The sequence below is a fragment of the Varanus komodoensis genome, unplaced genomic scaffold, assembly GCF_004798865.1.
Source record: "Varanus komodoensis strain SLA01 unplaced genomic scaffold, ASM479886v1 scaffold4, whole genome shotgun sequence".
Classification (NCBI taxonomy): domain Eukaryota; kingdom Metazoa; phylum Chordata; class Lepidosauria; order Squamata; family Varanidae; genus Varanus; species Varanus komodoensis.
This window is the reverse complement of record NW_025335941.1, coordinates 35370592-35383151: the sequence shown is the minus strand read 5'-3', so window position 1 is coordinate 35383151 and position 12560 is coordinate 35370592. Positions and strand designations below refer to the sequence as shown.

Here is a 12560-nt window from a genome sequence, read left to right as displayed (position 1 = left end):
CTGACTTCAATGAAACAGGCAACTTTCTGAATGCGATCAAAATTTTCTCACATGCTCGAACAATGTGTTTCTATGATCATCCCTTTGCCCATTTGTCAAGATGCTATGTATAACCATAACCAACATTTATAACCTAGTAAAGTATACCCCAGCTCCAGGTAGATAAAGTGCAACTTGCCATCTGCTCAGATTTTTCACTGATCTCCCCTTATGCTTCGAGTTGGATAAAATGAAAAGGAGAGAAGAAGGCAATACAGAGATTTTCAAAAGGTCCAACATTGTAAAGGTGTAGCAGTAGAAATTCCAAATTAAGTTTCAGTTTCTAGATGCTTGATCTTTTCCTTTATACTCAGCTGGCTTTGTATGTATAGAGATACCTTGTTGGAGAATATAATTTTGATGACAACTGCATTCAAAATGACATCTCATATCACATTTTATCTCAACATCAAATGTTTTTCTCTTTCTTGTGCTCTGTTTCTAAGTATGATCGTAATTGAGAAAGGGTTAGAAATTTCTCACAAAGCACAACAGGACACTGATAACCTTGCAGGCTAGAGACTGATGGTATCGCCATACTTGTCTCTTTCGCCTTTTTTTTCCAGAGACAAGATTTTCCTTCAATGGGCTGTTGACAGAATAATGTCTTCAGATTGATTGCTCAGCCCACATGGGCCTCTTGAAATCTTTCTGCTCTGGAAAGTTGGAGATCAAAAGCACACACACATACACACACAAAAAGGGGGGGGCACTGAACTGGAAAAAATGCTATCATAAAGAACCTACTCAGATTTCAGTCTGCTGTTGAACTGGCTTGTTATGAATTTTGAGACCTGGCAGATTTTCCCATCTAAAATCCAGGCATACTTTTAAAAAAATCCATAATGAGTGTCCCTTTCCTCATTTGAGGAATTGGATTATTTTCTGAAAAAGTTCTGTTAGGTGGTGGTATCAAACAGTTGCTTACATGCAGCAGCACAGGATACATGGAATACAGCTGGCTCAACAGGTAAAGAGGATTTGGGTAAGTGTTCTATATAGAAGTCACTTAAAATGTCCTGCAATGTTTTTGGTAAATACCAAAGAATGTGCATATTTTCCAAAGCTAGCTTTTGTATCCCTTGTTAGGAAAAATGTGTTCAAATGTAACTCTAGTAGAGCTGTTGGGAGTTGATTATGGGCATGATGAAATATGTTCCAGAGTGAGAGAAAGTATTAACTTTTCTTCCTGGATAGTAGCTGTTGAAATCTAGCTGTGCATTAGATTGTTGTGAGAAGGGCATTAGGACAGGATTCATCTTGGGATGGTGATGTCGATCTAACAGAAGGCTTTGCACATGGTTCCATCAAGGAGAACGGACAATCTAATCTGGTTTGTGGTGTCAGTTGAGCAGGTTCTCACAATCAATGCACTGAGAGAGTCAAATGAACAACTTTGATGACTGAGATTTCTTATCAGCATTCCATTGCCATGAAGGGCATTAATTGAATGATTGGAAAAATGGTCACAAATTATAGGAGTGACAGGACATAGTTGTATTAATTTTGTTTCTTTTAAAATGATTCTAGCTAATTTAGTAAGAAATAAGCTGAGTTTTAAATCAAATCCCATAGTTTAATTGATGTATTTCAGGATGGCATATGAACTCTAATGGTTAAATGTATCCCAAGAAGGTGTTCAGACTTTTCTGAGTATAACTATAGGCCTTACCTTACAAAAAGAATATATTATAACAAATGACACATTTCCCCTCTTTTCTTCTGAGCTAGACAAGGCATATTTTAAGAACTGCTTCAAGAATGGCTTCAAAGTTGAACATGATTATTGAGGGAGATTCAAAATAAATGAATTCCATAAAGGAATCATTTTCCATTTTACCATAAATTTGGCTCCCCCACACCCACTCCCGTCTTTTCAATAAAAATGTGGAAACATGGTAAATGTAAAGGCTTAGGTGACTAATGACATTTTGTATGCTTACTTAATGAAATATCAGAAGTCTTCTATACCAAAAGCTGCAGATAACTTTTGGAGATTAGATTAGGCTGTATTATACTGCAACCAAATTGTATATTACTTTCAGGTAATTTCTTTTCTGAAGAAAAGAGATCAGGCCTGGGCCTGAAGCAATAAAGTGATGCTGCCTTTATGTTCAATCTGAAAATGGAAGTCTCAGTGTGATCTAATTGCTACAACCTTCAGCCTTTCATGAAGGATTTGTGTTTATCTTTTTGTTCAGTTCAAAAGCATATATAGGATAATTAAAAGAAAATGATATTTACTTTGATCTGGATCAACCCCAGCAACTGGAAAGTAGCAAAATTACATTTTATGAAGTTATCTTCTATTGACTATTCTGAGAGAAATGTAACATCTCTCCCACTGCTGGGGCCGATATGATTCCCAGCTTTCTCCTGGGATCAGCCTGTGACTATCCATAAACAGTTGACCCTGAACTATTTACTTGTTTGATTCACAAGCTGCACAAACGCTTGAGATCACCTTCCTTCCATTTAAAAAAGTGAGTTAATAATAGTATAGCAATAAAACAGCTCTATGCTTTCCCCCAATTTATAATGCAGTTCTATGTGTATCTACTTAGAAGGAGATTCCACTGAGTTCCCTTTAACTTAGTACCAGATAAGCACATATAGGATCACTAGCATTAGGAAATTCCCTGAAAAATTATTAAATACTGGAAATGTAGTAATTATTAATTACTTAATAAAACTTCTAAAAATATTTCAAAGGAATAAAACTGTAGACTGCTCCAAGTGATTTCTGGGTGTCTTATGTTTAAGTTGCTAGTTGTTAATACTTGAAGGATTCTAGCAGACTTTTATTGTGATTAATGGAATTTGTAGCATGGCTGTCTCTTCCTAAGGTCAGCTGAGGAAATTAGTCAATAATAAACTAGTAAATAACAAGAAATAAGAAATAAAGAAATCATTGATATTTGTCCCTGAAATATTTGAAAACTGTGAATGTGAATCTCTCATTTGTGACATTAAGAGCATGAACTGTAATCATACTTCATATGATACAATCATACTTCATAATCACATTTTGATATTGGCTACAGTTGAAACATCATAAGAATAATTTAAGTGACCTCTTAGAAAGATAGCAAAAATTTATAAGCATTATCTGCCATGGAATAGGACCTTGAGAAAACAAAACAAAAGCATATTTAAAAAGAATAGGTTGGCTAAATGTATCAACCATGAAAAATGTATTTCAATATCATTTGAGTAACTTTAAGAATATAGAAGATATTGGACTATAGGAATTTGATTAGCCATAGAACTAGCAACTCTACATTTTTATTGTTGTAGAATGCAAGCTGAGTTTCTTGGTATATTAGACACTTAGCACTTATTTCTATTAATATATTAATATATATTTAAAAATCTCTTGTATCGATAATGGAATTGACCCAAACTTAGTAATGCTTAGAAAAGACTAATTAAAAACAATGGGAAAAATTTATTATGAAGTCTGACTGATTTAAGTAGGTTTGCGCTAAGCACAACTAAATCTAGATTACAACTTTTATTTAAAAATAGAAATAAGTTCCAAAATTTACACTGATATTTCCAATTGGTTTGGTGGATATGTTTTCAAAAACAAGCTAGATATATAAGTTGTTGCACAATATTATTGTTGCGTATATTTTGGAGTCAGTTGAATAAACTGGAGGTTCCTCAGTGAAGAAAGAACAACATGTGGTGGCGCAAATATACTAATCCAAAATATAGTGCTTTTGTTTGATTAGTGGTTCAGCACTTGCCATCACATTGAAAAAAACAATATCAATGAAATGACTATTGACTATTAAAAACTATCTCATATTTTTCCAAAGTATTTCATAACTGAATATGCAAATCAGGAATATACCAATTTGTACAAAATGACAGTTTATCTGGTTATGCAGCAGACATAAATATATAGAAAGGAGATTCCATATTTTGCAACTAGGGAAACTTGAAATTTAACTATGGCACCTCAAAAAAATAAACTTAACAAAAACATGATTTCCCAAATCAGATCAACTTTAATGTGAACAAAATATTAACCATAGAATATTAATTGTTGTGATAATAATCAAATATTGGGAAGCAAAGTTTATCAAAATTAGAGCATGTAAGCAAAGACAATGATACATTTAATATTTTGTCTGGATTAAATGGAATGCTGTCTGACTATTGTACCTACAATCCAACATGGAATTAAGCCTATTAGGGGGAAAAATGGAAATCTGTAAGTTCAACATAAGATTCCAGTAGGAAAGAGAAGGATTTTAAAATAGTACAAGATTACAAAGCACAGTATGAACTGAATGGGGTATGCAGAGAATGCCTTTTTATTTAGGGCATAAGATGTAACCACAAGTAGAAACACACTGCAAGAATGGGGGGTTTCTACTGGACAGCATCAGCCATTATGGCACTGGTGGACTGCAAGGGTGGACTGATAGCTAGAGCGCTGGACTAAAACTTGGGAAATACAGGTTCTAGTCCCCACACTTGGTCATGAGACTAACTTGGTGACTTTGGGTAAGTCAACCTTTCTTACGTGGAGATTGTGAGGGTAACATGGTAAGGAGGAAAACCATGTAAAATGCCTTGCATTTCTTGTAAGAGGGAAAAAGGGTTAAAATGGAAGGAAGGAAGGAAGGAAGGAAGGAAGGAAGGAAGGAAGGAAGGAAGGAAGGAAGAAAGAAAGAAAGAAAGAAAGAAAGAAAGAAAGAAAGAAAGAAAGAATTTTGCCTGTTGCCTGCTTTAAAATCAGGCCAGCCTTGCTCTAGAATATTATATTTTAGTTCTGACTGGATCACAGGATGCTTCCAGCGAGCATCCCAGTTTCAGTGAAGAGGGGCATGGAATAAGTGCCTAATGTTTTTCTAGGTTTTGTGATGGAACGAGTATGGTTGCTGCTCCTGCTGACTATAAAGTTGCTCTCAGTGGCTGCACAATTCAATGGATACAACTGTGATGCCAACCTGCACAGTAGGTTTCCTGGTAAGTGCTAATTGCAACATATGAACTATAAGCCCCTTTTCATCTTGTTTTCAAAGGATGCTCATTTGGAAAGACAGCAAAACTTTAAAGTAAGCTGAAGCTCTGGGAGAGAACTCCTCATTAACTGACATATAATGAGAGAACTTCCTCCAAGGAAGCGCAAGATGTTAAATTCAGGTGCAGCTCCAAATCATTACAGAGTTTCATTTGCTCAAGATAAAGTGCATTAGTTGAGTGTATTAATTCATAATGCATAGAATTTATGCTTAGATCTTTTTACTTAGTAAGAAATACACATGATTATTGTTGACATTATTTTTAAATTCTGTTTTTCCTTTTTAATAGCCTACCAAATTTTTTGTTCGGGTTAAAGTACACAGCATCCACACAATTACCAATACACGCATGGGATTTTTTTTGGGGGGGGAGGGAATACAGGCATGTCCCACCTCCAGTATAGATTGAAATTGTAGCCCCTTTTCTTCATCAGGATCTCAGCAAGCTTTGGACTGGAGAAACAAATAGATACAATACATAATAGATGCTCTGCATTCTGCTTGGTTGTCTTCTAGTTGGCTCAAAAGTTTCAGAACTTATCCATTATAAATCTCCTCTTTTGGATGGACTACTTGATCCTATCCTTGATATTGCATTAAATGTCTAAACTTCAACATAATTAAAAAACAACCAATGTTTGTTTCCAGATATTAATTTTGGAAAAAAGCAACTATAAAGTAAGAGGATAATTTATCCTGAAAGGCAGTTTTAGAGTCTATTAAATATTTCTCCTTGCACTGTTACTGGTACCAGTGAACGTGAGAATTAAATTTTGAATATCTGAGGATGTCTTTATTTGGAACTATTGTGTATTCGTTTTCTACAGGATGGGAAAATAATAGACCTTGAAACCATGCTTTCATTTTAAACCATCACTCAAGATAACAAATGCAAATTAATAGCATCCCAAAGGATGGGGCATGTGGGATAAGTTCTCAATTTGGCTTCCTTGCAGAATTTTTGGGTGGTGGCCAAAACCTTGGAATTAAATCTTGTTCCTTTTACCCAGTTTGCTGACTTTGGCTCTGGTCAAATGGAGGGTGTGCTCACATTCTACCAGAAATTTGAGGGAGTACTGGCTGTGCTAGTGGGAAGAAGCCTGCTAACTGTGGGGCTACAGTCATTCTAAAGCTCCAAAGGTACCAGTATGACCTTGCAAGGATGAAAAGCAATACCAGAACACTTTCAAAATTCAGAACTTTATGAGATAGTTCCTCATTCTTCTAACTATACTAGATGGGTTGCTGAAGGGGAGCTGAAACTGGAAGACAGAGATTAGGGAGCAGTACATGGGCAGTGTCTTGAGTCCAGGTCCTCAGGGCCCATATATCACCTGCAGGACCATACAGTCACGCGCCTTTGTCTTTCAAATGAGTTGGACAAGTGCAGAGGAGGTGCAGCTCCAGGGGTTAGGTGATGGCTTGCCCTGACCTACTCCTCCTTTGAAAAAAAATAGTTGCCAACTCACATTTTATATTTCTCGACTACAGTATAGAGAATGGAATTGTGATGGCATGCAATGCTGAATGCTATGCTGAGTTCCTTTCTGAGTGCAAAGCTGAGTTCCTTTCTGGAGAATATTTCCTGGTATGTGGGTGGACCAGGGATGGCCATGTGGACTTCATTCCCTCTGACACCCTCCTCTCCTTCCCTCTTCTTGCACAACATGTTTTCTAACAGAAGGTGTTTAAGCACTTTTGAACTCTGGAATACAAAGTGGTCTCTATATGAGGTATTTATTATATGCTTGTGAACTCTTTCTCACAGACATTTGTGGGTCTTATGGTTAAATCCAGGGCCTCTCCTGCACTTTCCAGCCATTTATGTGGGGGATGGGTGGGCGGATTGGAGCACGCACCAAATATTAAATTTCAAAGCAGCACTAAAGCCTGTGTAGAGTCAGAGTTTTGCTGAACTGCAGCTATTTCACATTGCCACCTTGTGGTCCATTAATAGAATATATACAAAAGTAGAGACATGCAAATCCCAGGGAAAAACAGTGTAAAGGATGCAGTTTTCCTCTTATAATGAAAATGGAAGAAGACATTCCAGAAAAGCAGCAGGCAGACCCCCTCACACAGAGAAGCCCTAAATTGTGTGGAGAGGCTCTGTTGCTCACTTCTGCATCCTTCCTTGCATGTAGAGTCTATGGAAGCCTGGGCAGAATGCCTGCTTTTATCAAACAAGAAACATAACCTGGTGACAGATCATGTACACGGAGTGTTGGACCTTTGTAGACAGAAGCAAGTGTAATTATCAGTAGTTCCCATTAAGGTCCTTAATGGGAGTAAAAATAAGCGTCAGCAGGTCTGGTTGCTGTACCATTCCATCTTGCAGATGAATTTGAAAAAAATGTTTAGAAACTTCAGCTGGCCAGGTAAGGTTGATACACTTGGGAGTGATCATGCAACTGGTGATCACACACTGTGTTTCTCCAAGCATAATTAAAAGTGCTGGCTTATCTTGGTGACAGGATATCTAAAGTACTATATTCTCCCAGGGGACTCTTTCCTGTCTCCTGCTAAAGTATTCCTACTTGGTAGCCATTTCTAGATTTTATGAAAGTGACCTCCATAGCTGAAATATGCATTGCATGAAGAAGTACTTCTTTTCCTCACTGGAGGTCCTTTTCCTCACATGGAGGTACAAGAAAAAGCTCTGCCTGAGGTGAAAGACAAGATAGAGCCATTTTGCATACCAAAGCCAACCAGATTTCCATGGAACCCCAGTGTTGACTCCTACTTGGTAAGCTTTGGGGGTGGAGGGCTCTGTGTTGTTGCTACCTGTCCTCAGGAACTGCTGCCTGAGTGATTGCCTCACTTTGTCTAGTGGTAGGGCTGGTCCTGCTCCCACCCATCTCCAGAGATTTAGATGGCTTCTAACTGGAGAGAGGGCCTTTGCATTTCTGTGAGGCAGTTCATCTTTTGAAGGTCCTTTCCTGAGGGTTCTCATTGGCATTGCCACTTTTTCCATTTGCAGACAAAATCCCATTCTGCCCTCTTTAGCATTTCCTGAATGCTGTGGATATTGTGAGTTTTTCTGCTTCTTATTCCCCAATGAGACTGTGTTTTACTGGATATTCAAGATGCAACTGGTTTGTTGGTTTGGTAAGCTGTCTTGAAAACTTATGTAGAATGGAGGAATTGAAATGTTTTAATTAAAATAAGTAATTCTTTTTAAGTAAGTAAGGAGAAAACATGCAGTTTCCAAGAAACAGCAATGGTTAGATATACTCCTAACAGGGAATTCATTCTCAATTACACCATTTGACCTCATGCCTCTCCTTTAAGGTAATGCTAGCATTCACTGCTATGATACTGGGGCCAAGTGTCTGCCTACAGAAGCTCCTTTTGAGATTTCAATAGCTATTTTTACATACATGTCTTTATAGCACTGCTAGTCCGGCTAGAAAGGTTCTCTCAAGAGCCTGTCAGATGCCTTTGGGAAGCTCTCCAGCAGAATAAGCAGATCTTCTATTATTCCCTAGTACTCAATTTCTGATCCTGGAGGCAGCAGGTAGCTATCATGGTGTAATAACCACAGATAGTCAGATTCTTCTAGTCTGCTTTATATTGGACTTGTAATGACAGGCATTACCTTTTACTAACTTGTTAAAATTAGTGAGGATAAATATAGTAAGGGATAAAATGTATAAATGCTCCACATTAAATAAACAGTTGTATCCTTTCAGACTCTATTACATTGTGCTAGTGTAAACGACCTCAAATGCCATTAGATTATCTTGAAAACTTTCTTGCAAACTAATGCTATAGGAACTGAATTAGAGATCCTGTTTACTAGCACAACATAATTTATGTTAGTGCAAGTATCTGATTAGATACTGTCCAAAAATTTGAGATTAGGAACACAATCCAGTCAAAATAAAGCACACCTAAGTCCCATTTGTTGACTTGCCCAATTAAATCAATGACACTTCAGTGTGCCTAATTTTAGATATATCTTTTCATATAAGTGTTATCTACTGACCTCTACTGAGTAAAAATATTCTCGATTTCTCTAACTAGAAAATGCACAAATATTTTGCGAGCAGCCCATAGAAACATGAGTAACTTGTCTCACATTTATGGCCTACACTGCAAATCTTCTTTTCCTTCAGAAGTTAATATTTAATCTCCTAACCATATAGAACCTTATTTTATTTTGTAGTAAATATCACCACTTTATTATGTCTAGAAATAGTATCAAAAAGAGAGAATGTCAGTGAACCAGTTATAAAGTCAGTTTGGAAATAAAACATTTCCTACCTGCATTTTAGATTTATGTACTAAAAGTTAAAAGATTTTGTTGAGTATAGAAAAAGAATCTTCATAAAGAAGTAGATTACGCCAGGCAATAGCTTCTTTTCTCATACCACATATGCATGCTCTTCTTAAAATTACTTAAATTTACTTAAATAATATGTCAATATTTGTGAGGGTTATGCATTTTTTGTAAAATTAAAATCATCAATGAAATCAATTTTGCTGGTGGCATTGATTTATGACTGTACCATAGTTATTAGATACCCAGGCCTATGATTAAATATAGAAAAATGGACTAAGCATTATGTGAAAATATTGTGAGGACTTTAAAGGTACATTTTCTACTTAAAAATGCAACACAGTAGTTAGTATCCAACAGTGCATATTTGCTAATGCAAACTACATTGTGCTAACTAAACTATTTTACAATGTCAGTAATGTTACCAGGCATTGCTAGTTTCTCAGGGAAAGTGGTGCACCAGCTAATACTACTGGCACTGTGCTGGAGTATTTTAGCCTAGCACAGTCTTTTTACATCAGCAGTTGTGCCCATTAGATACAGCCTTGTGAGTTATTTCTCTGATGTTTCCTGACGAGCACATCTATTTTTTTCCATGCATATTTTATTGGCTTTCAAGGTTACTTCTGTTCTGAAAGTGTCTTAGAAAAGACCATTTATTACCTAGAAGTAATTTGAAACCTTTATTTTGAAGGAAATCAGTAGTTATGCTAATTGCCAGTCTCAACAACTCGTTTGCCACCATGGGTTACAGTTTGGGTTTTTACACCATAGAAAGAATGCTGATTTTAGACTTCGGTTAACATTTCTGTCGGTGATTTAATGCCTTGCAAAAGTATAGCTTGAACGTGCTTCTTCAACTTTATTGATTCAATAAAAGGGATAGTAATACTGGTGATTAAATTTTTATCATCAAATTAGTGATGGTGGCACTCACGCTGCACTTGAGGATTTCCAGACACTTCTGGACAATCCCTTCCTTATAGCCTTTGAATTATAGGGATCAAAGCAGAAGCAAACAACACTGGGCAACCTCTGGGCTATTTATGTAAAACAACAAAACAAAACAAAAGAGCAGAAATCAATGTTTCAGTTACTAAGTCCGAATTGGTAATTCAGCTTTCTCTGCAGCACTTTCCTTTGGTGTTTGCATGCCATTTTGTTATTGCAGGACTATGACCTATTGCCCTGCAATGGGAATGGAGTGGGGCTTTCAACAGCCTTTTCCACCTAAAAATCTGTCTTTTGAGTCTCTGGTCTTCTGCACGCTCTCTTCCACCTGCCATTCATTGTGATACTCTTCTGACCTGAACAGGTCTTGCTTCCCTTAGATCAAGCTACAAACTGGTGTGTTCCAGAGGTGTTGAACACCAGCTTCTATTATCCCCCAGTTGTGATGAGATTCCACCACATTTGAACAGATACTCTCTATTTCTTAGCCTGCTGAAGGTTGGGAAAAGCTGCCAGAGATCATACTATTTCAAGGAATGACCTACATGGTTGTTTTTAAGGTGAACATCACTATGGAATGGCTGTATCTAATCTTAATGTGATAAATAAAATGGCCTCAGGAAAGGTATCCTACAAAGGAGAATGGCAATGCACCATATGCTACAAAATTATTTTCTATTTTTAGTCACAGCTTTTTTTGTATGTATTGAAGAAGGTTTAAAAAAACTCATCTAATTGTTTTTAATTAAAATTTTCAATGTGTCTTACAAATTAAAACCATGAAGCTTAAAAGAGAAGATAAGAAATGCAAACAACAACAAGAAATGACAGAAAAGTGTTTAAACTTGGAGCAAATATTAAACCAGCTGCTGGGGTGCATGAGAGGAGGACACTGTGGGAAGAAAATGCTGGATTAGACAGGTCTTTGGTCTGATCTGCTTGGTTATTCTTAAGTTCTTATGACACTTAGCTAGACACCCTGTAGGAAGTATAACTTACATTGCATATCGCTGTGCGTATGATCAAACTGGATATAAGTGAATGCATAGAGGAGGGATTGGGATTATGCCTGCTGGTCTTGCCACAGCCCTCCATGCTTTCCAGGTCTCCTGCAAAGGGAATTTTGTGTGTACACTCCGATGTGCAAAGGTGCTAATCATGTAGTCAGCACTCTGATGTCAAGAGTGAGAGGTGTTGTTCGACTGAGCTAATGTGCTACATTGCAGTGGGCGTGTGTGCATGCACTCAGGTGCAGTGGTTACAGAAGCACTGCCTGTGCTGAATTAGAGCATTTTTCAGTTTAGCCAAATGTGTCCATTCCCTGACTGGCACTGGTCTTTCCCAGTCCTATAGCTACCTTAACCTTTAATTGGAACCTGGGAACTTGTGCATGGAAAAGGTATGCTGTGCCGCTGAGTTATAAGGATGAATTCTTGGACTGATATAGTGCCTTATCCCAAAAAACTGTTATTAAGTTGATCTAGAGAGAATTGTTAGTCCTTGCAACATTTAGAAGCAGCAGTACATTTGCATTAGACATTCCAGTTTCCGTATGTTGTTGAAAATATAGCACGACAATTCATTCTGGCAGTCTTAATGGCAATAACTCACATTTTTCCAGCACTTTAAGAACACTAAATCATTAAGAAGATCTAATAAGTTTTCTGTTATTTAAATTAATGGTCCATGCATTGGAATACAAAGAATAATTCCAATGTGTAAAGAATTAACAAAGGCCATACTATGTTCGACAATATTTACCCCAACATTCACTTTACAGGGTAAGAATGAAAATTGATATTGCTGGCTCTTGATTATGATGTATTCAGTTTATAACTGGACTCATAAATATTTCCAGGATTTCTATACAATATCTTTCCAACAAGCTGTTCCTTCATGTTTGCACAGTTCAATTTTTAATACTATATTTCAATGGAAGTACTTCATTGAGAACATTGGTTCAAATCTATTAAACATGTGTGTCTGTAAACTGTGGTGGCATTCCAGAACTCTGAATGCTTGACAGGACATTATCATTTGATTTTCTTAATAGAAGCCAACTGCATTTCATGACAGGCTGCTCTGAAACTCAGTGGAATTTCCAAAGCAACGTGTAGTTCACTATTTCATCTATACCACAGGTCAAAGTCAAGAGACTTGTTCTGCATGTTGTTCACTCTATAGGAGGAATGGTTGAACGTACAGCATTGCACCCAGTCCTAGAATATTTAAACTCTTGGGACCATTAG

General features: G+C 37.0%; 1 protein-coding gene across 1 annotated transcript in view; it reads left to right on the top strand.

Moving 5' to 3' along the window:
- The first annotated feature begins 4910 nt into the window (after positions 1–4910).
- The window catches only part of ZPLD1 (zona pellucida like domain containing 1), a 44832-nt gene continuing 37182 nt past the window's right edge, over positions 4911–12560 (top strand). Inside the window, exon 1 of the mRNA XM_044442500.1 lies at positions 4911–5022. Coding sequence (XP_044298435.1) covers positions 4917–5022 — 106 coding nt within the window. The 5' untranslated portion in view covers positions 4911–4916. The remainder of the gene's footprint in view (positions 5023–12560) is intronic.